Genomic DNA, 22,627 nt, shown 5'->3' with positions numbered 1-22,627 from the left:
AACCCAGTAAATGCGTACTTTTCTCTTTACGATCGTCACATTTATCAGTTCTGCCCGTTAATCTCCACAACTCTCTTTCGACAATCTCAAACGTTTGCTGCAAATAATTATTAAGATTGTCTTTTTCTTGTATTAAAGCTAACACATTTTCTAGCTTTTCTTTAGACATTGTTGCTTCTTGTTCTTTAGCTAAAAGTTGCTCTGACCCTTGCTTCACAGCCAACATGGCCTCTGATAGCTTCTCTTGCAAACTATCCAAGTCCTCTTTCAGTGCAGTAACTTTAACATCTTTACACTTAATCTCATTTTCAACACATTTTAACTGCTCTGTTATCAAATTCTTATCTTGCTTTTCTGTCTCTAAAACTAGAAGCCACTCTTTCTCAGAATCTTGCAAAATTTGTTCTAGTTTAACAATATTTTCTTTCAAATTGAATATGTCTTCGTTTTGTGCACTGACCTTGACTTGCAGGCTCTCCTTCTCGGTTGTCAGCCTCTCCATTGCGTTGCTGGACTCTTGCTCCTTTAGCGCTTTGCTTTCCTCAACTTGCTCCCGTTTTATCAACAAATCCTCCCTCTCCTGGGCAAGTTTTCTAACCCGCTCTTGCAATTTAGCATTCTCCTTGCTAACAACCTCAATTTCTTTAGCTTTGTCTTGTAGTCTGGCATTCTGCTCCTCTAGCATTTGAATCTGCGCTACCAACTGCGTCGTATGCTTAGCTTGCGATGCGTACTGGTTGTTGATAGCATGTAGAGCCATCTCTCGCTGCTCGATGTTGCTAGTCAGCGCATCCATTTGGGTCACCACTTGAACATGCTGCGACTTTAGCCTGTCTATTTCCACAGTTAGTTTAGCAACGTTCTCCTGATGTGATGCTAGCGCTGCTTCTTTCTCTTTGACCAATGTAGTGCTGGATTTTTGTGCGTTTTCTAGCTGTTTATAGACATCTGCTAACTCAGTTTTTAGTCTATCTATTGTTGTTTGGGCGTTTTGTTGTTCAGTTGTTCTATTTTCAAGTAACTTCTGCAAACTCAGAACAGCGTCGTCTTTTTGGGACAATAGATTTTTGACATCTTGTAACTCCTCTAAATGTGTGGCGTATTTTTCTTGTAGATTTTTAAAGGCACTTTGAGTTTCTTGTGCTTCCGTTCTCAAATTGCTGCATTCATTTTGTAGTTTCGATACCAACTCTGTGCTTTCCACGAACTGCGATTTATACATCAATGCTTCATCTTCTCTCCTTTGCAAATCTTGGATGTTTTTGGATTGCTCGGCTAAAACTATTTCCTTCTCTTCTAATGATTTTTGTAGTTTTTGCGTTTCGGAAATTTGTACTTGAAGACTGCTCTTTACCTTTGTCGTTACCTCCTCTAAACTGGAAATCTGTTCTTTTAAGCTTTCACATTCAACCGTTTTGTCTTGCAGATTTGAACTCAACTTCTTGACTGCAGTAGATGATGCATTTTCCAATTCCAGACTTGATTGTTCCTTATTTTCCAAAGCTGCTTTCAGTAACTGTGATTCCGATGTAAGATTTTGAACTGTTATTTGAAATTCCCCAATACATTTTTCTAGTTCAGAAACTTGCACTACCAATTTCTCATTCTCACTGTTCCTCTGTTGCTGTTCGCCAACTTTAGCATTTAGCTTCTGGACCAAGTCTTGCTGTTGTTTTAGCATATCCTCATTGGCCCTCTCTGCCAAACTAAGCCTCTCTCTTTCCAATTTAAACTCATCAGATAAAGAAGATATTTTAGTTTCACTTTCTTTCACTGTGGCTTTATAATTCTCAATCTCTACCTTCAATGTCTCCAATTCTGTTACATTTTTTAGCAGTTCAGTTTTCAAACTAGAATTTTGGTCCTTCAAAAGTTGGATGCTATCTTCAAAATCAACCACTTTAGCTTTGTTTTCCTCTACAGCTTGAACCAACTGTGCCTTTTCAGAAGTTAGCTTTTCCATAGTTGCTTTTAAGTTATTCAGTTCAGTTTCCATTTCAACTGTATTTTCGTTCATAGCACCTAGCTGGCTGCTTAGTGCCAAAACAGACTCATTCCTTTTGTCCAACTCATCTTTGTGGCTTTCTAGTTCTTTGGTCATTTCAGTTAAATTCAACTCTTTTTGCTCAATATGTCTCGATTTTTGTTGACTGTCTTCCCGAAGCAAATCTAGATCTTTTTGCATTGTAGAAATAGTTTCATTTTGGAGCTTAATTTCGTCAATTTTCTGAGTCAGCATAGTGTTTTTCTCCATTAGCGCAGACTTTAGCACTGCACCTTGCTCTTGGAGCATCGAAACCGTATCTTCAAGCTGCAAATGCTGGTTCTTGGATTCTGATAGTGCCCCGTTTAATCGATCAATTTCGATTTTCAGTTCACCAGTTTCTTTTTGTAAATTTTGAACAAATTCTTCTTTTTCTCTTAGCAAATTCACGCATTCATTTGTTTTCTCAGAATTCAAGATTTCGTTTTCATTTAGTGCTTTGTTTAGCTTCATAATTGTTAGTGTAATATCGTCTTTTTCCTTTACCAATCCTTCAATAAGCGTTTTATCGCTCAAAATCTGTTCTTGTAATGAACTTCGCTCACTTTTAAGAGCATTAATTTCTTGTGAATTTTGTTCCATATCTTGTTCAAATTTTTTATTGGTTTCTAAGAGGTTGCTAACTTGAGTGTTTAGCTTTGCCTGTTGTTCAATGGCCTGGGCAAGTTCTATGTTTTTGGATTCGACATTATTGGAGAGATTACGGTTTTCTGCCATAGTTGATTGCATATCTCTTTGCAAATTCAGGAATTCTGCTCTGCTAGTTTCAAGTTCTGAATGCAATTTTCTAAAGTTGTCCTCCATTGAACCAACTTGGGACTTGAGAGATTGCACTAAACCATTGGCATTGTCCAGATCGTCTCTCTGCTTCTGGAATTCTTTGGTCAAGTTTTGGAATTCCTCATGCTTTTCATCAGCCTGTTTGTGAAATTTTAAGTTTTCCAAGTGGAGCGCTTCTATCTCACTTTCTAGCTTAGATATAACATTTTGCAGATTTGTAGCTTCATTCTCAAATTTCAAACTTTCTGAGTGTTTTTCTTTCAATATTGCATCTTTTTGACACAATTCCGATTTGAGATTTTCTTCTTGTTGCTCCATTTTGGACAAGGATTCTTCAAGTTGTTTTTGCTGATTTTGTAGCACATCTAATTTGCTTCTAAGTTCAGAAATGCAGCTATCTTTTTCTGTTAACTCTTGCTCAAGATTCCCAACTTTGGAACTCAAATTGCTCACTTTTTCATGCAGTCTCATCATCTCCTCCTCCTTCTCTCTTAATACCTGGCTGAGGTGCGTGCATTCATTTGTTTTTGCAAGTAAAATTTCTGAATTTGAATGTGCACTCTGCTCCAAAACTTTGTTCAAATCGCCTGTTTGAATTTTTAGATCTTCATTTTCCTTACGTAATGTTTCAATAGTTGCTGTGTTTTCCGAATACACTGCATCAAGTTGGGCTATTTTTGCATTTAAACAGACTTTTTCATTGTCAAGCCCAGATATCGTGCCAAGATGCTGTTTGATTTCATTTTCAAATTTAGATTTTACTTCTTTGAGATCTTGAATTTCTTGATTTAAATTTTGTTTTTCCCAATCAAACTGTTGATTCAAACTTGTAATCTTTTCTTGCAGTTGCCCTTTTTCTGATTTCAAATTCTTCAATGCATTTTTCAATTTGGACATGTTTTCCGACTTACTTTGCAGTTCGTTTTTTATCTTCTGGTGTTCCGAATCCCGTTCTTGCAATTCTGAATTATATTTTGTCCTTTCCTCATCAATTTGTCTCTCTAGTGTTGTTATAATCGTGAGTTTTTGCTTAAAATCCTCATTGAGAGTTTTAAATTCTGAGTTAAACTTGTCAACTTCAGCTAAAAGTTTATTATTTTCGTCTTTCTGGGATTTTAACTCTTTTTCCCACATTTCCTCTTTCTCTTGCAGTGTTCCCTGACTGGAATTCAACTTGGAAATTTCCTCTCCCGCTTGGTTTAGCTTATCATTAGCAGATGTTAATTGGTCTTTAAGTGAATTAATATGTGTTTGACATTCAGACAGGTGGTTACGGTGACTATTCGCTTGTTTTTGAACATCTAATCTTAATTCTTGTATCAATTTCTTGTCCTCATCAGCTTGTTTAACCAATTGCTCTATTTCAACTCCTTTTGCGTCCCCCTCTTCTTTCATTTTGTTCAATTCCGTCTCAAAATCCTTAATTTTCTCAACCATTTCTGATATTTTAGAATGCAAAACCTGCTGGTCTGAACTTTGTGACTCTCGTAAAACCATGGCGTCTCGTTCGGCCTTTTGTAGCGCATTTTCGACTTGGACCAAACTGTTTTCTTTAAGTCTGATTTCCTGCTTCAGTTCAGTGATTTGGTCTGAGTACTCGGTCATGTTGCTGGTTAAAGTTGCGATTTCTTTGTCTCTTTCACACAGCACGTCTTTAAGGTTGTCGATTTCACGTTCGCAGCTTTGGAGGTCATGGATGAGTTGAGCACGTTCCTCCAAATGAGACGAATTTAATTTATCCAGGTCCTCATTGGTCTGGTCCAGTTCAGTTTGTAAAGTTTCAATTGTGGACTCTTGTTTTTGAGCCTGAAAAAAAGGAAGAAAAAGAAAAAAATATATAAAATGTTTAAGAATGTTTTAGGCATTAACACATTTTATATTAAAACATTCCTGTGAAAATACATTGTTAAAAGGTACAGTATGCAACTTTCTGGAAGTGACAAGTCACCAGGATGATTCCATGGAAATTCAGGTTTTTAAAGTTAAAACCATACTACAGAACATTCTCCATGGAGATGGATACATTTTATGCAATACTGTGGAATATTATAGCCAAAAGAACAGCATTTCCATGGAAACAAGCAGGAGGAGGCACTCTCCCAGGTCAAATAAGACTCAGGTTTGTGGAGATGCAAGCCCACTCAGAATAAGGATGCACTAACAAAAAAGCAATGGTCTATTTTTGGCTCAAAAACTTACATACTGCAGACTTAAATTATTAAATAATTTTAAGATTAAGATGCAGTTTTCCAATGCAGCTCATTGCATGGGTTGGAGTGTAGTCCAGATAGTAATTATTTGATTACTTAATTCAGTTAGTTCAATAATCTTAATTCAGTTACTTCAATAATCAATTAACTGTGATTAATCAACTAACTAGTTTGAGCCCAAATTTACATGCTTGCACTCTATTCAAACCCTCCTTACGGTTAGTGTTTGGGAGAGACTGCTAGACCACTCAAACTTGAATGAATGACATCTAAAACTGTTCAGACATATTTTTGATGAGGAAAGATTATACGTGTTATGGTGGAAAGCTTGATTTTGCATAATGCAATTCCTCTTTAATTGAAATTGAAAAATGTTTTACAGAATTTTATCACATATTTGCCTGGGTGCATGTATGAGTGAAGGTTACTCTAAAAGGTTTCATCCTAAAGGTTTATCAGAACTGTAACTGTACCTTCTCTTTGAGGGCGGTGAGTTTTTGTGTTAAGTCTTCCACTTCAGCCTTCAGCTCAGAGCATCGCTTCTCAGAGATGCTGCATTTCTTCGACACCTCCTCCAACTGTGAACAAAAGACAACAAACAATCTCATTTACACAAAGAAATATGCACAATGCAAAAATGTAATATATATTAAAGCCTTATGTGCTGTTGGGTCCCTTTAGGACACTTATCATTTTTCTTGAAGAAATAAATCATTGTTTCTACTTAAGATCTGAACAGAATTCTTGAAAACGTTATAATTAACGTTTTAACGAATTAAGGTTTGTTGCCAATTATGTCAGCTTAATATTGGCCATTATTTGGCAAGTGTTTCTAAAGGGACACAACATGTATGTACCTAAACTTTGAATAAAATTGAAATCTGAAAACCCAAGTAAGTGTTATTATATTCTGATTTCTGGACTGTGTATATAAGTGGACATAACTAACCTGTCATGTTCCAAATAGAAAGTGAGCATGGGAACGATTTGGGTCCAATTCACTTTCTATTGAAAAAATGGTTGCCGCTCTCTCTCTGTAGCTCCTGCTGTCAGTCTCGTCATTATGACCTTAAAATGTTTGTTTTAACCCACTCTACATGATCATTGTGTTTTTATTTCACTATTTTGTCCATAAATAAGTCGTGAATATCAGTAACAGATAAATCAGAAGCCTTCTTTCTCTGAGCTTGGTCAGAGCAACAGGCAACGCTATGGATGACATCATACTCCTTCTGTCCACTTATATATCAAGCTATGGCGCTAACAGATAAACCTGTGTAAATAAGTCCATAATTCTTGTATATTTTCAAAAATATATATAATATATAATACTTTAAAAGCAAAACTGCGATATGATACTGTTTCTTACATTGTGCTCGGTGTGTGTGAGGCGATCACTCAGCTCTCTGTTCTGCTCCTCTCTCTCTCTTAGGGCCCCCTTCAGGCTATTTATGACTTCCAGTTTCTCAGAGGTTTGGGCCAAAGACGTTTCCTTTTCCAACAGAGACGTCTCGAGAGTCTCCTGTGTTTCACTCAGTCTGACAACACAAAACATTAGTTGTCACAATATTAAAATTTCAAACTCAATTTCAATACAAAGGAATAGACTCGATACTCAGTACCGATTCTGATACCACAATGATAATAAAAACACTCTTTATTTAGACAATAGAATGTGATTTTCAACATTAAATTGCAGTACTTTCTTTTATATTACTATGTGGTCTTATGAAGAGTATTTTTTTATTATCACCGTAGTATTGGAATTGGTATCAAGTATTGAGTCTATTTCTTAGTATCAAAATAGATACATTTTTGTATCATGACAACTCTATCACTAAGTGATACTTACAAAAGGACTGGAAGATCTGGGAGAAAATTACATGTATTATTTTTAAATGAAGATTCATCCCAGTGTATATTTTAAACCTGTCCACTGTTGAGAAGAGTTGCCATTGGTTTGCTTGTTGATAGAAGCTGGCATTTTTATTCGATCTTGGCCTGGTTGTTATATCACTTGGTCCAATATGGGTTTTTTGAGCTGATAGCCGAATCTGATATTTAGCTGACTGTTGTGGCTAGTAAGTTTTTACAAAACTCAATGTTAAGTTATAGTATTCATCACAATTTAAATTTTCGCTTTTGTAAATAGCAACAAAAATCTATTTATCTGGGATATAAAATAATTTGTGGCATGATTGTGTACAATGCCTACCCTTTGAGTTGCTGGTTGAGGCTGGACACCAGGAGCTGATGTTTCTCAGCCTCTCTGCTCTGTTGGCTCCTCACACTCGCCAGCTGACCCTGCAGGCGCTCGGTTTCATTCTGAGGACAATAAAAGAGACATTAAAAATAAATGTATAAAGATAAGCACCAAAACAGCACACAGACAAAAGTTACAATGTTTACAGGTATATCAAAAGTCATGTGACACTAATGACCCTAAAGATTTCAGATTTGGTAGGAACAGTATGTATATTAATATAATACAGCATCTGCTACTTGACTGGTGTAAGTTATTTCTATCATTGAAAGGTGCTGTACATGATTTTACAGAAGGTTGAAAACAGACCTAGGTCATTTTAAACGGTATAGTATATCAGTCAAGAATATCAGTCTCTCTACTCAAGATCTGCGTATACAATATATCTGTGCTGGGGCAAGACACATTTTGCTCAAATACATGGGAACAATCTGGTATAGGCTCTTCAATTCAGTCCCTTCAAACTAGCATGTCATATACACATTAAACTGGTCAAATCAGTTAATCAACTAATGTTTATAAAGTGTATCCCAACTGTCCATTTTGAGTGAGGAACCCTGGTGCTCCCTTTGCGTGCCCAGTGAATATGCACCTAAACATTAACATAGAAATAAATAAATAAACCTCTCCTCTTGTGACGTGTTACTTATTTAGTTTTTGTCAGTAGCACTCCACACCGTTAGCATCACCTCGGGGTGCACACACACACACAAACCTGAGGTACCCAAAATGGCGGCTCGTCCTCCTCTACCCCAAACGTCACCTGTGTTAGAAGGCTCTGTTACACCCCAAACAAACAAACAATAAGCTTCCGTGTGGGTTTAAGTTAAGAAGATTTAGGGCGCTGCTTTATAAGAGGAGTTATTATAGTAAGTTCTTTTCAGTTTAGAAGATGTGAGGAAAAGTTAATTTGCATGCTTAAGTCTAAAGTGAAATGCACATAGGCTACATGCTCAAAATCAAATTTAAAATAACATCAACATCATCTGGTTTCTTTCAGACCATGATCGTCATCAGATTTTAACCAGATAATGGTGTGCATATGAACATAGCTATAGATGAAGCGGGTGCCATTTAATTTGTATATATCAGCTTTGAGTTAGAGATCCTGTCCTATGTCTATGATGTCTGTTCTCTACATCTGCTCTGAAAAACATTTACTCATGTTGTCTATTAGCCTTCGCTGCGTAATAAGAACAAAAAGTGTTCCCGGACTTTTTTTGACACTGAGAGGGCAAAGGAATCTTCTATATTCTGGTGTGTTATGACTGCTCTAGTGTAGAGAATTTTACAATCTCGGCCTGAGTGGAGTGAATCATGCCCTAAAGTTGTAATTATTTCCTCAACATAAGCCCAAACCTTACAGCTATTCGGTAGTCTGTATTCTGAGCGCCTTTAAAGTTCTTAATTGTGGCCTATAGTATAGTATAGTAGTAGTTTGGTGCATCCATAAGGTGTTGATTCCGCAAGAGTACTGTGATGTTGTGTTCATCAGTATGATCTCGATACAAGAGTGAAGTATTAAAATCTGGCCTAATGTTTAATGTTTTTGGCCTCCTCTATGCTGTTGATAGTAGTCCTCTTCTGAGCACCTGCAGACCATCTAAATTGGCCTGCAGTCAGTTATGCTCTGGTCAAGTGTATAGACCTTAACACCTGTAGAGTCTCTATCCAGGCCTACAGTAATATAAATAATAATAGTAAATATAAATAGTACAGTTCTGATCACCTGTAGGGTCTATAGTACAGTATTATTGTATGTTCTGATCACCTGTATGGTCTCTATACTGGCCTATAGTCACAACAGTAGTACAGTTCTGAGCACCTGTAGGGTCTCTATCCGCGCCTGCAGCTGTAGTCTGTCCTCCAGGTCTTGGCAGCGCTCTTCTAGACTCAGGATTTGCTCCTGCAGCTGGTTCCGCTCCAGTTCCAGCTCCTCCACCACTGACCGCAGCCCACCTGAGGCAGCACACAGGGTTATGGTTAAAGAGGACCATCTGAGGTTAGCAGAGACAGAGGGAGGGTTAAAGTGGGACAAAACTCTGCCCAAAACTAAACTCGGCTAAACTCTGCCCAAAACCATATTTCAAATGGAGTTGCAAAACAAATTTACCTGGTTTGCCCTAAAATTAGCAGAAAATGACTAGAAACCGTAGATATTAAAGCAGTTGCTCTTCAAACACCATATATACAGTTTAGTAGCAAAAAAGTTGATTTAATGTTTAGTCCCACTTTAAAAGGAGATTTCTAAGATAATCATGACTGGAACATTATCTTATCCTGTACCAGATTTTTCCCATGTATTTGAGCAAAATGTGTCTTGATATATTGTACAAGCAGCTCTTGTGGTCAAAATAAGTCTGCTCTGTCTGCATCTAATTATAACGCTTTTACTATTTAAGCTATCCAATAATCAGGAAATGCATATTAGCATGCCAGTTGTTTTTAGCTTTACTCCGCTCTGCTCTCAGAGTTGTAAAAAGGGCTGAGAAACTCATTGAGGTGAATAATTAGGATGTTCAGAATGCATAAAGTAAGTGAAGAATAACTTTGGACCACTGGAAACTGTTTAAAATGAACTGTTCTGTTTTTCATGTTTATATAGACAGGAAAAATCAGGTACAGAGACTTGTGCTTCTAGTCAGTATTACAGAGTCCAAGTCATTCAAGCTTTAGACGACTAGCTCAATAATAATAAAAAATAATTTATTCAATTAAACAAGGTCAAAACAACCAACTAAATTGTATTCATTAAACAGACTAAAAATAGTCTAGTCTATACAGTGTAATCTCATTATTGACATTCTGCGAGACAAAAAACATGACTGTGAATGTGCAGCTGCTCATGCAAAACAATGGAAAACCAAAACTTACCACGCAGCACCACCAGCAGCATAGATACTGTATTACACTCAATGGAATGACCCTTAAACAGAACCAGCTTACACCAGCATGCACATGACCCAACACAAAACAGAAAAACATCAAATATGCACAAATGGTCATTTTAACAGTGCTTAATCTGGTTTGATCTGGATATACTTATTTACTGATTTAATACGAAATAAACAGTTTGTTCAGTAGAAGATTCTGAACCATGTTTTAGAAAAAAAAGCCAGACTAAGCAAATACCCAAAATGTGAAGCTTTGCATATGAAATATTCAAAAGGTGGGTAGTAGGGTTGTCAAAAGTATTGAAAATCTGATACTAATGGATACTAAAACTAGTATCAAAACTAGGTACTCATTTGAGCAGGTATCGATACTAAAAAAGTCCCATTCACAGGACAGATATTAACCTTTCCTGAATAGCTTTAGAATGATCTTGAGCTGTGTCAGAACAAGTATAAAACACATAGACTAGTATACACCCATGGACCACGATAGGATTACACAGATATGAGGTCACATGGTAACTTGTGGAAAGTACTACCAATTAATGTTGAGGATTCTAAGAGTATTTTTTACTATCATCGTGGTATCGAAATCAGTATTGAGTATTGAGTTTATTCCTAAATATCGGAATTGAGTTTGAAATTTTTGTATCGTGACAACACTACTTGTAAAGGATGCTAAATAAATAAAATACAACCAACTTCTACCCACCTCTGGAAGTGTTAATGACAAAACCCAGCGCTGAATGATGCTTACTGCCATGGTTAAAACAGCCCAAACCAAAAGTGAATGGAGTTTCCCCATAGACGGCGAGGACCATATGTGGACCATGTGAGGACCATGTGGAGTCAAGTGCATGCCAGAATAAACACTGGGACCAAACCTGGGTCTGGTGAACTGAACTCGGGCCACCAACCTCCCATGTTCTCTCCCTCCATCTCCACCTGGGCGGCGCTGTCCGCGGGGCTGTGGGGGGTGGGGAACAGAGGGGCGTGTCCATCCAATTCAAAGTCCTCCTGAAAACATGACAGTAATCAAAACAGTGCATGTTAAAACACTGACATATAATACAGAAGTAAATTTCTAATATATTAAATATTATTAAAAATACCAATGTTGAATGATATAAACACACTTTTAAAAGGAGCAATAATTTTAACAGAAACTTGCATTTTAAATTTCCATACGTCTATGTTTAATTTTACTGTCCATTCATTTTTAAAGCAGAACTTGGTAACTTCAGCAATAGAGCTCCCCCTGCAGCTTTTTTTACTGAAATAAGGCAGCATAATGATAAACAAAGACATACAATTTTGCCTTATCTAAAAAACAAACCAGGGTTTTCAAGAAATGTATCTTGGTGGATGGAGTTGGTCAAGTTGCAGGGGAGATGACAGATGCTTCAAACCCCCCAAATATACTTAAAAATATTTTAATATAATATTTTTTATATTGTGGTCAATACTGACAAAAAGGCACTGTGGTGCAACCAACATGAACAAAGGCCCTTTACCTCATATTTTCCATGTATTTGAGTAGAATGTGTCTTATTTTGACCACAAGAGCTGCTAATATTAAATAAGTCTCTGTGCTGCCTGCGTCTTATTGTCCAATAATCAGGAAGTGCGTGTTAGCATGCCAGTTGTTGGCTTTACAGTGACGTCAAAATTCCGCTCTATTCTCAGAGATGTGTGAAAAGCACTTATAAACTTATCGTAGTGAATAATTAGGATGCTCTGAATGCATACGGTAAGTGAGGAATAACTGCAGGCACAACTGCAAACAGTTTAAAATGAACTAGTTGTTTTTCACTTTAAAAAACAGGCACAGCGACTTTAATCATTTGTACTACAATATGAATGGCACTAAAATTTTGTATATGGTTACTTCTCAACCATGATTCCTGTTTGATAGAGTAGTTCCACAGCTCCACTGACCTGCAGGCTCCTCTCAGCAACGCGCCCCGACTTCCTGGATCCTTTGCCCGGACTCAGGCCTCGGCTCTGGGCCAATTCCTCCTCCAACTCCTGGTGCCGAGTGGCCAGAGCTGGATCGGAGCAGCCAGGAAAGAACCAGTCATCCTCAATCAGTTTTGTGCCACAGGGAAAAGTGTTGGACTACAGGTTTTTATGACCGAAAGAGGTGGGAAAACTTGGGAAATATTCAGTGATGGAAAAGTGAAAATTGGAAGTTAAGAGGACAGAAATGTCTTCGACCACTTCTATGGGCTTTAGGTGGAACGTAGCGGACAAAAACAGAGAGAAGAACTCAAACTAAATATGTAGGGACTGTGTGGTAAACATGTGTGAATGAAACAAAACAGAACACAAACAGAAGGTATGTTTGTGATGAGGAATCAGCATTATAACATAGATTACCAAATACCACAATATGGGCCCTTTAAAGATGCACTATGTAACTTTTTTGATGAAGGCCCACCATCTGTTTGCCTCCATGGAGCTGTCCATGTGTCTATCTCCATGGAGACATATCAGGGAAACAAACATCTACATGGAGACAAGCAGGTAGCGGACCTGCCACCAGAAAGATTACAAAGTTCTCCTTTAAATATATTTGGGTAAAGGTAGAGAACTAAACCAAATCTGAACTAGGACTAAAGCAGGTCTAGGCCAAGAACATACCAGGACTAAACCAGGAATGTTTTGTTTTTTTAAATCAGGGCTAAACTAGGACAAAAACCAGGAGTAAAATTGGATGTAATCGGATTTGACAAGGGAGCAGTTCCACCACTAGGTACCAGTAGTTACAAGTCATGCTTATGTGAACAAGTTGGGCTTTATTTTTGTAATTTTTATTCCATAAACCAGGGAGCAAAACATGGGAAGACCCAGGTTTATGCAGCCAAGATAACAAAAAAGGTATTTATAATATTTACACAAGCCTGGGTTTTGGGTTAATGGAAAGCCTCTTGGGTTCAGTCCTGGGTTCAGTCCTGGTTCCAGTCCGGGTTCCAGTCCAGGTTCCAGTCCCTGGTTTCCCGACCCTGGTTTCCCGACCCTGGTTTCCCGACCCTGGTTTCCCGACCCTGGTTTCCCGACCCTGGTTTCCCGACCCTGGTTTCCCGACCCTGGTTTCCCGACCTATTCCCATCTAGATTTTTGACTTGACCAGGATTAAACCAGGGCTAAACCAAGACTAAAGTGGGACTAAACCAGGACTAGTATCGCCCTTAACCACTGCAGTTCTTCTGTACATTGATTCTGAGTTTACATCAATACTGTGAATTGAAAAGTTAGACCCAAAGTCCTCAAAATGGCCGTTGCATTTTGATTTCACATCACACAAGCAGCAAAAGCAGTGCAAACCTGTGGAACACGAGCAGGGCGGATGCATTTAAAAGGTGAGGAAGAGGAGGAGGAGGAAGAAGAGAAGTTTGAGTGAGCAAAGTTTAGGAAGAAGAGGGCAGAGACGGAGCAGCCAAAATCAGTGACATCATTTCCCATCAGTTTTGTGATGAAGGTCAAAAACAGGCAACAAGAGAAGGCACAACTCGACAGCAGAGGGCGGCAGACAGGAGGGAGAGGTCAACATGTGGACTGTGGTAGATTGATTGAGTTTATTTTTTGCTCAAAGGTGCATTATGGAACTTTTCTGATCCAGTGTCCACCACATTCTTGTTTCCATATGGATATTACTGCTTTAATTTAAATTGTACAGTTTAACTGTTGCTCAAATAAAAGTAAAATCAAATACAAGAAAAGATTTTCTTTTTTATTTATCGGTTAAAAAGTGGTTTTCAGCAGGTTCCTGTTCGGCTTTGGTTGGAATGTTCCACAGTATAGCATTACATTTTTGTAGTTTTACTGCAAAAAATAAAATAAAACTTGAAAAACATGTATTGTGTTGGCGAGCAGGCTCGCATCTCCACAGATCTGATCCATTACTTGGTCTGATAGTGTCACATGCTTCTCTCAGTTGAGACTAGTTTGTCATACTGTGGAACATTACGAGCAAAGCAATAACATCTCCACAGAGACAAGTCTGTAGCAGACACTCATAGTAGATCTTTAACACCGAAGTTCAAAGGGCCATAAATTTGAAATGAGAATAAGAGAAGAGTAAAAAGTTACTGTGCACCAGTTTAGGTTTGAATGAACATAAATCTGAAGATCACAGAATGATCAACACATATGGGAAATGTTAGAATAAAAGCAGCATGGTTAGTTGGTAGCACTGAGTGCAGCAGAAAATTATAAAATCATTAAGAAAATAAGCAATATACATGAATTATACCACAGCCCCATGTAGACAAGAGGGAAAGACAAGAACCTGATAAGACTGATTCAATCTTGACTGATGTTAGAGAGATACAGAGGCAAAGCAGCGTCAGCAGCAGCAGTTAATGTGATGTTTCACTGTAGATTCAGATTAGATAAATACCATATTTCCCCCAGGATTAAAATCTACTTTACACTGACCGTGAAACAAAACAGTGACTTTGTGTCAGCTCCACCTTCACCAAGAGACAGGACTCCGTCACTCCCATGCACTGTGGAACTTTTCTAGTGGAGCGTCACCTGCTTTTCTCTGTGGAACTATTGCCTGGAATGTTCCACAGTATGGCATTACATTTATTTCTATGCCAACGGTAAACAGGGCTAAGATACATGTTAGATCTGTGAAGAGGTAGGCCCACTCACAGTAAGAATGGAAGTTTTTAGGTCAATAAGAACCCTTGTAAAGGCAAGATGAATACTTTAATGCCATACCAGGACATTCCAGACAAAACAATTACATCTCTATGGGGACAAGCAGGTGGCGGACTCTTCACCAAAAAAGTTGCACAGTGCACCTTAAAAGACTGTTACTGTTAGAATTTAAAATGATTACAGTTTGGCAAGGGCATTAGAGACATGCAGATGTGGGTGGAGTCAACCTCATGAAAGCATTACTCCGTATGTCACCAATGCCCCACCTTTGTCATTTTTGACAAATGACTAGAACTGGGCAAAAAATTTGAAGTTCAAATCGATTTGTTTAGAAAAAAAACCCTGATTTTTATTTCCCCCACTTTCCTCCATTGTAAATTGCATTAAAGATTCATGAAAGGCTGCTCAATGGTGCACAGAGCCATGCTGCAATTTGTTTTATCTCATTCATAAAATATCTCCCCAATGGTTAGTAGGTTAAATATGATCACAATACAATCTTTTCAGATTCGACCATTTTCTGTAGTTTATAGAACATAGAAAATTATACCAAAACCAGTGTCATATCGGAGCATCCCTAGCCGTTACCTAATTAAAAACAAACCTGAGTTGTGTTTTGTTTCATTCACACATGTTTGTTTCCTTTATTATTAGTCTGTTTACATCTCAAAAGCTCAAAATGCTCTGTTTCAACTTGTGATGAAGCAATAGTTAACAGCTATATTTTACCTTTAATTCAATTCAGAGATGGGCAATTCTAGGGCAGAGTGTTTTCTGTTTGAGAGAAGAACTCAGCCTAAACATGCAGGGTTTGTGTGTTAAAATGTGTGAATGAAACAAAACAACTCCAGGTATGTTTGTGATGAAGACACAATATAACTTGGATCCAAAAATAGCATAATATGGGCCTTTTAATTAAGTATTAATTTCTCATTTCACCACCGGTTAGTCCTTAAGCTAAGAAGGACTAAGAAGTATTGTTTTACATATGGAAAATAAACCAAAGAATGAGAAGAAAGGAAAGAGAGGGTAGGGAAAGATGTCTGCCTCGGTGCGCTCGGTTACTGCACTGTCTCCAGCTCTCTCTTTAAACGTCAGAGAACTGGAGCCAGTGCAGTAACCTGAACGCACCGTGGTGTGTTCGAGGGAGGCCTGCATGCACAAAACTGATGGGAAACTGCATTCTTTAGGCTGCTCCCATCCCCAATTACACAGGGGCTGGAGGGGTGTGGCCTAAAGTGCCGTGGCCAAAAGGGGTGTGGTCTCCGGCGGTCATGTGACAAACATGCCCCGCATAGTACAGAGAAAAAAAACAGAAACGGGAAAAACAAAAGGAACAAAGGGATGAGTGATGACAAAAGAACGATGCAATGACTGATAATACAAATAGTTCTTCTGTAAAGAAGATGCCACTATTGGCTTGTATAGCAGCACTTTTTAAACATTTTATGGCACTGTTCACTTTTTATCAGAGAAATAATACATGTCTTTCCTTCTGCATGGATCAGAATATTACGGCCACAGAGCCCAGTGTAAATTATATTGTTACTGTAGATTTTCTCTTGGATATATGCACATTCCGCCCATGTTTCACCTCACGTGAGAGAACAATTCTGAAGAAGGATTTAATAGAATAGACTCTATGCACTTTTATTTCTATGACGTTTTTCTCAAGTCGTGCTAAAATAAATAATATTTAAAGATTAGGCAGTGGACAGGGAGCTGCGGGTGGATGTCACTGACGACATGTTAAACACTACACAAATAATAAACTTCTGTGTTTACAAAAGGACATGTTTGTTGCTAATGCCAATTTTTGAGGCATAATAAATATTGAAACAAGTGCTTGTTGGGTAGTCATTTTACACTTTTATTCAAAGTTAGCATTAGCTTTGAGAGACAGTGAGCTAGCTGGCATTCTGCTGTGCACAAAGCCTGTGTATTAGTTTTAGTACAGATTTAGTCCAGTAATTATTTTTAATTTCAGTCGACAAAAATGTCATGCCAATTTAGTTGACCTATGATAGGATGTATGTGTATCACCTTGTTTATCTCAGAAAAACTGTACAAAACAAAAAGTCAACTCTCCAATGCAAAAATCTAAACTCTTTTTTTTTTTTTTTTATGAGACATGCTTCCAGTCTATTAGCTGGTCTGAACATACAGAGTATGAGCTTACCCTCCTTCTCCTCCTCCAGGTGACTGATCCTCACACTCAGAGCATTCTTCTCTTCTTGGGCTCTGTCTCTGGCACTGACGGCCTCTGCCACCATCTCCTGCCACTCCAGCACCTGAGAGTGTGGGTCGTCTGCACTGCCCGACTCACTCGCCTGGCACAACAATCAGGGCAAAAATCAAGTATAATCAAGTCATCCAGTAATTTTATCTTTATAGAGGGAGTATTAACTGATAACACATAACATATTTAGATCATTCTGTTACATTTTGTTTGTTGTTTTTGGCAAATATTGCATTTTCAGACCGATTCAAATGTTTATTTTATTTTTAACGATCTGAGTCTCCCCTCCCTTTGCCCTCTGTGTCACTCCCCCTTCAAAGTTACATCACAACGCAATCAGTGTGCATCCCACTAATGAAACTACTGCACATCGCATCAGGTTTGTGAAGTTATAGTGTATTGGTTTGTATCATGTGCTTGTATTTATATGAAAAATTACCGTGTGGGAGTATGGATGATATGGGCTTGTGGGCCGAGCCTTGTACAGACTCGTACAGCTAACCGTAAGGAAGATTCCAATAGGGCTCGGGAGAGATCGCTAGATTACATCTAAACCCTCTTCAGGCCTGTTTTGGATGAGAGAACTACATTAAAAAGCTCCAGACAAGTCCATTTGCATGATACCCTCTCTTTAAGGCTCAGATTAAGTTACACTTTATTGTCCCCTAATATATTTGTCCTTAGCATTTGACCCATCCTTCAGTCGTAATGCTGTGCGCGGGGACCATCCATCCAGCCACATTAAGACTGGACAGAAGACTACAATCTGCACTTTAAACTAATTCAAGAAGCCCGTGCATTTCAGAACATATTTGTAGCAGTCTAAACTACAGGGGTTGCAGCTTTTACACATAAAAAGGCCCCACTGAGACACAGGGAGGGCATCTGACACACAGAGACATTTACTGTTTGTACCTGTGAAGTGGCTCTCTTGGTGAACTGCTCCAGATCGGCCTGTAGCGTTCTCTGCTGCTCCTCATACAACACCAGTTTGGCCTCAAGCATTTCTGAAACAAGACAATAGAGAAATAATCTTCTGCTGTTTTCATCAGAAATCTAAAAAGTCAAATCAACAAATGCTTTTTCCCTGATCATTACTGTCAGTGACAAGGTCCATTCTCCCTTAACTAGAGACATTTGACTTGCCCCCATCTCAGTCTAACACTACAGGGATATAGGAGGATAAGAGGGCAACTGACACGCAGGAATACAGAAGGATGGGAGGGCATCTGACACGCAGGGATATAGGAGAATGGGAGGGCATCTGACACGCAGGGATATAGGAGAATGGGAGGGCATCTGACACGCAGGGATATAGGAGAATGGGAGGGCATCTGGCACGCAGGGATATAGGAGAATGGGAGGGCATCTGACACGCAGGGATATAGGAGAATGGGAGGGCATCTGACACGCAGGGATATAGGAGAATGGGAGGGCATCTGACATGCAGAGATATAGAAGGATGGGAGGGCATCTGACACGCAGGGATATAGAAGGATGGGTATCTGACCGTTTTTTGCTCTGAGTTCTTCGTAGTGCTCCAGTTTCCAGATGCTTTCTTCCCTCTCCTCCTCCAGTGCTGTGATCTGAGACTGAAGAGAGATGAGGTCTGGAGAAGCAGATCCAGCCTGGACAAAGTGTGTCAACAAGTTTTGTTCACATGACATCAGCACATTGTAGCTATTGGATTGTTAAGAGTGATGTCACTTCCGGGTCTATCAGCTGATTGAAAACAATGAACATGTTTACAATGTTTACAATGTTTTTGAGCGACAACACTTCACCTGTTTAAAGCTAAAACAGTTATAAGCATGGACCTATGGTTATAACTGTGACAGAAAGTGTACGAGCGAGGTTGAGGAAAGAAGCTAGGCTAGACTAAGCAAGCATTGGTGGTGACCGTCAGTTAGTGAGATATTTATTTACATAATAAGGATAAGGAACAAAATAAGGACCATAAAACAAATCAAGAAATCAGCTGTGAAGTTTCTGGCTGGACCGGGAAGTGACATCATCACTTAACAACTCTATAGTTTAACCTGAGCTGGAAACGGGTCAGCATTCTCAGGTGGAGTTTACTGTTTAACTGTCAGATTGCATGGGACTAGCTGTTGTGTACAGAGCCATTTCTACCATAGAATTCTGACACATCCTCCAGCTAAGTTGAGTTTTAACTATCTGTTTTGAGAGAAGGTGGTAAAGTAGCCACAAATAGTACTCAAGTAAGAGTAAGATTACTTCAAAATAATATTCCCCAAGTAAAAGTACTAAGTAGTGATCCAAGAAATGACTCGTGTAAGCGTAAAAAAAAGGATTTGGGAAACGTACTTCTCAACCACACCTTTTACTCAAGTAAGACTACTGTTACTTTAATAAAAATATTACTCAAGTCAGAGTAAAAGCATGCTGCTAGAAAAGCACTTCGAGTTAGAGGTAGGTAGTACTGAGTATCTTGACTAACTATTTAAAGAAATCATATTTTTCAAGTCCTCTAACAAGCTAAAGTTCCGCAGTCTACAAACATTTTCATAAGATTATAATTGAAAGAGAGAATCATTTTGTGGTGGTCACCTGGCTCCTCCTCAGCTCCTCTTCCAGCTGTTTGATTCTGGATTTGGACCAGGCCTTTATCTTCAGGAATTTTGCCTCAGATTTACTCGCCTCCTCCACCTTCTCCTTCACTTTAGCTGAAAAATAGGAACATGTTAAAATCAAACTCCTTTGAAAGTTTGTAAAACACATTTCTAAAAACAATAACTAGGACAGTACAGCTCCAAACCATGTTCAGTACATGACAAATATACCGATGACAAATATACCCACCCCTACTGTATTTCCTGTAGTAGGGTTGGGATGAGACACAATTTCTTAAAGAACGAGACAAGATAAGATTTTTGTAATCATGTATATTAAATTGTGAGATCCAATTTTTTAAATTCATATTTAAATCACTAATAGGGGCATACTATAGGAACCTTTTACAATTTCTTGTACCTTTTACAGTACCAGTTCCCATTTCATGAATAACAAAAAGGGTCTGGGCCATTAGCTTTTGCTCAGGGTTTGACTTTCAGTGATTGCACTGTATTTTGGAAAACATTTAGTCTTTAAGCTATTAAAAGTTAATTTTGCATCCCATCCATCCATCCATCCATCCATCCATTTTCTTCCGCTTATCCGGAGCCGGGTCGCGGGGGCAGCAGTCTAAGCAGGGACTCCCAGACTTCCCTCACCCCGGACACGTCCTCCAGCTCCTCCGGTGGGACCCCAAGGCGTTCCCAGGCCAGCCGAGAGACATAGTCCCTCCAGCGTGTCCTGGGTCTTCCCCGGGGCCTCCTCCCGGTGGGACATGCCCAGAACACCTCCCTAGGGAGGCGTCCAGGAGGCATCCTGAGCAGATGCCCGAGCCACCTCAACTGGTTCCTCTCAACGTGTAGGAGCAGCGGCTCTACTCCGAGCTCCTCCCGTGTGACCGAGCTCCTCACCCTATCCCTAAGGGTGCGCCCGGCCACTCTGCGGAGGAAACCCATTTCAGCCGCTTGTATCCGCGATCTTGTCCTTTCGGTCATTACCCAGAGCTCATGACCATAGGTGAGGGTAGGAACGTAGATTGACCGGTAAATCGAGAGCTTCGCCTTCCGGCTCAGCTCCTTCTTTACCACAACGGACCGATACAGCGACCGCATCACTGCAGACGCTGCACCGATCCGCCTGTCAATCTCCCGCTCCATCCTTCCCTCACTCGTGAACAAGACCCTGAGATACTTGAACTCCTCCACTTGGGGCAGAGACTCACCACCCACCCGGAGAGAGCAAACCACCTTTTTCCGGTCGAGAACCATGGCCTCGGATTTGGAGGAGCTGATTCTCATCCCAACCACTTCACACTCGGCTGCAAACCGCCCCAGTGCCTGCTGCAGGTCCTGGCTCGAAGAAGCCATCAGGACAACATCATCCGCAAACAGCAGAGATGAAATCCTGTGGTTCCCAAACCAGGCCCCCTCCGGCCCCTGGCTGCGCCTAGAAATTCTGTCCATAAATATAATGAACAGAACCGGTGACAAAGGGCAGCCCTGGCGGAGTCCAACATGCACCGGGAACAGGTCTGACTTACTGCCGGCAATGCGAACACAGCTCCTGCTCCGGTCATACAGGGACCGGACAGCCCTTAGCAAAGAGCCCCGGACCCCATACTCCCAGAGCACCCCCCAAAGGACACCACGAGGGACACGGTCGAATTTTGCATCCCATTGAAAAATAACCCTGTATTATTTACCTTCCAGTTGAGCAATCCTCTGTGCAGTTTTTGCCTCATCTGCCTCAGTCTTTTCTGGACTCTGTGTCACTGTCCCCTCTTTTCCTCTCTTCCTCTGGTCCCCCGTGCTCTCCTCCTCTCTCCTCCTCTCCTCCACCCTGTGCAGTATCTCCTGTTGTGTTTTGGAGATCTCTTCTTGGTGTAGTTCCTTCATCCTCTGCACTTCGCTCTGGTGTTTGTCCATGAGGTCTCTGATCTGAGCTTTCATCACGTGTCTTTCTGCCTCCATTTTTGACTCCAGACTCCTCTGCTCCACCTGCACACGCTTCAGACGCTCCAGCAGCTCCTGAAATCATGTCATCAGTACAACAATGTTAAAGTCATGTCCACATGATCAAAGTTCCCTAAAAGTAATTTGGTATTTGTGTTATCACGATAATAAAATTTCAAACTTGATTTTGATACTAAGGAATAGACTCAATTCTAATACCACAATGATATTAAAAACTTTATTTAGATACTTTCTTTTAACTCTTTATTTAGACAGTAGAATGTGATTTTCAACATTAAATGGTAGTACTTTCTTTTATATTCCCAAGTGGCCTTATTGGTGTAATCCCTCAGTCGTCCACGTAGGTTCATAGTGGTCCCTGGGTGTATACTAGTCTATGTGTCTTATACTTGTTCAGATACAGCTCAAGATCATTCTAAAGATATTCAGGAAATGTTCATATCTGTCCTGTGAATGGGACTTTTTTAGTATCGATACTTCCTCAGATGAGTATCTAGATTTGATAGCAGTTTTAGCATCGATTAATGTCTGACATTTGACAATCCTATTTGGTAAGAGTGATTTTGGGTTAGTTTGTCTTTGTGACCCCCAAGAACCAACTGATTTTAAAATTTCTCTGGCAGTGATTCATTGACTTATTGGCGACTAAACCAGGGAGTAAACCTCATTGGTACTTGTAGATATTTGGTCTATTGAAACCTCCATTTGACAATGTATTTAATCGCATGCCATACATCAATAGAACTGTTGCAACCTGTGCTGTGCTGTGCGTGTGCATGTGTGCGTGTGTACGTGTGTGTGTGTGTGTAGCTCAAGTCCACATTAGCTGTCCTTGGGGATATACGCAGGTACTTCGATGAGCCGCTTCAAATATGGAAAAGGGAAGTTTAATCTTTTTTTGGGTTGGAAAGTTGTGGCTGGAATAATCCATGCATCTTGTCTCATAATGGGTTATAAAAATAACTTAAAAGCTTTTCTG

General features: G+C 39.5%; 1 protein-coding gene across 1 annotated transcript in view; it reads right to left on the bottom strand.

Annotated features, from left to right (window-relative positions):
* Window positions 1–22,627, bottom strand: part of LOC117393822 (golgin subfamily B member 1-like) — a 44,107-nt gene that overhangs the window by 13,616 nt on the left and 7,864 nt on the right. Inside the window, exons 10-22 of the mRNA XM_055220986.1 lie at window positions 21,378–21,702; window positions 19,673–19,788; window positions 18,612–18,729; window positions 18,017–18,108; window positions 17,042–17,192; window positions 12,130–12,239; window positions 11,076–11,208; window positions 9,123–9,256; window positions 8,013–8,060; window positions 7,250–7,359; window positions 6,404–6,572; window positions 5,508–5,612; window positions 461–4,630 (exon numbers count right to left, since the gene is read on the bottom strand). Coding sequence (XP_055076961.1) covers window positions 461–4,630; window positions 5,508–5,612; window positions 6,404–6,572; window positions 7,250–7,359; window positions 8,013–8,060; window positions 9,123–9,256; window positions 11,076–11,208; window positions 12,130–12,239; window positions 17,042–17,192; window positions 18,017–18,108; window positions 18,612–18,729; window positions 19,673–19,788; window positions 21,378–21,702 — 5,781 coding nt within the window. The remainder of the gene's footprint in view (window positions 1–460; window positions 4,631–5,507; window positions 5,613–6,403; window positions 6,573–7,249; window positions 7,360–8,012; window positions 8,061–9,122; window positions 9,257–11,075; window positions 11,209–12,129; window positions 12,240–17,041; window positions 17,193–18,016; window positions 18,109–18,611; window positions 18,730–19,672; window positions 19,789–21,377; window positions 21,703–22,627) is intronic.

This window comes from Periophthalmus magnuspinnatus, chromosome 3 (genome assembly GCF_009829125.3).
Source record: "Periophthalmus magnuspinnatus isolate fPerMag1 chromosome 3, fPerMag1.2.pri, whole genome shotgun sequence".
Taxonomy (NCBI): Eukaryota; Metazoa; Chordata; class Actinopteri; order Gobiiformes; family Gobiidae; genus Periophthalmus; species Periophthalmus magnuspinnatus.
Note: the sequence above shows the minus strand (reverse complement) of the source record. Positions and strands in the feature narration are given on the sequence as shown.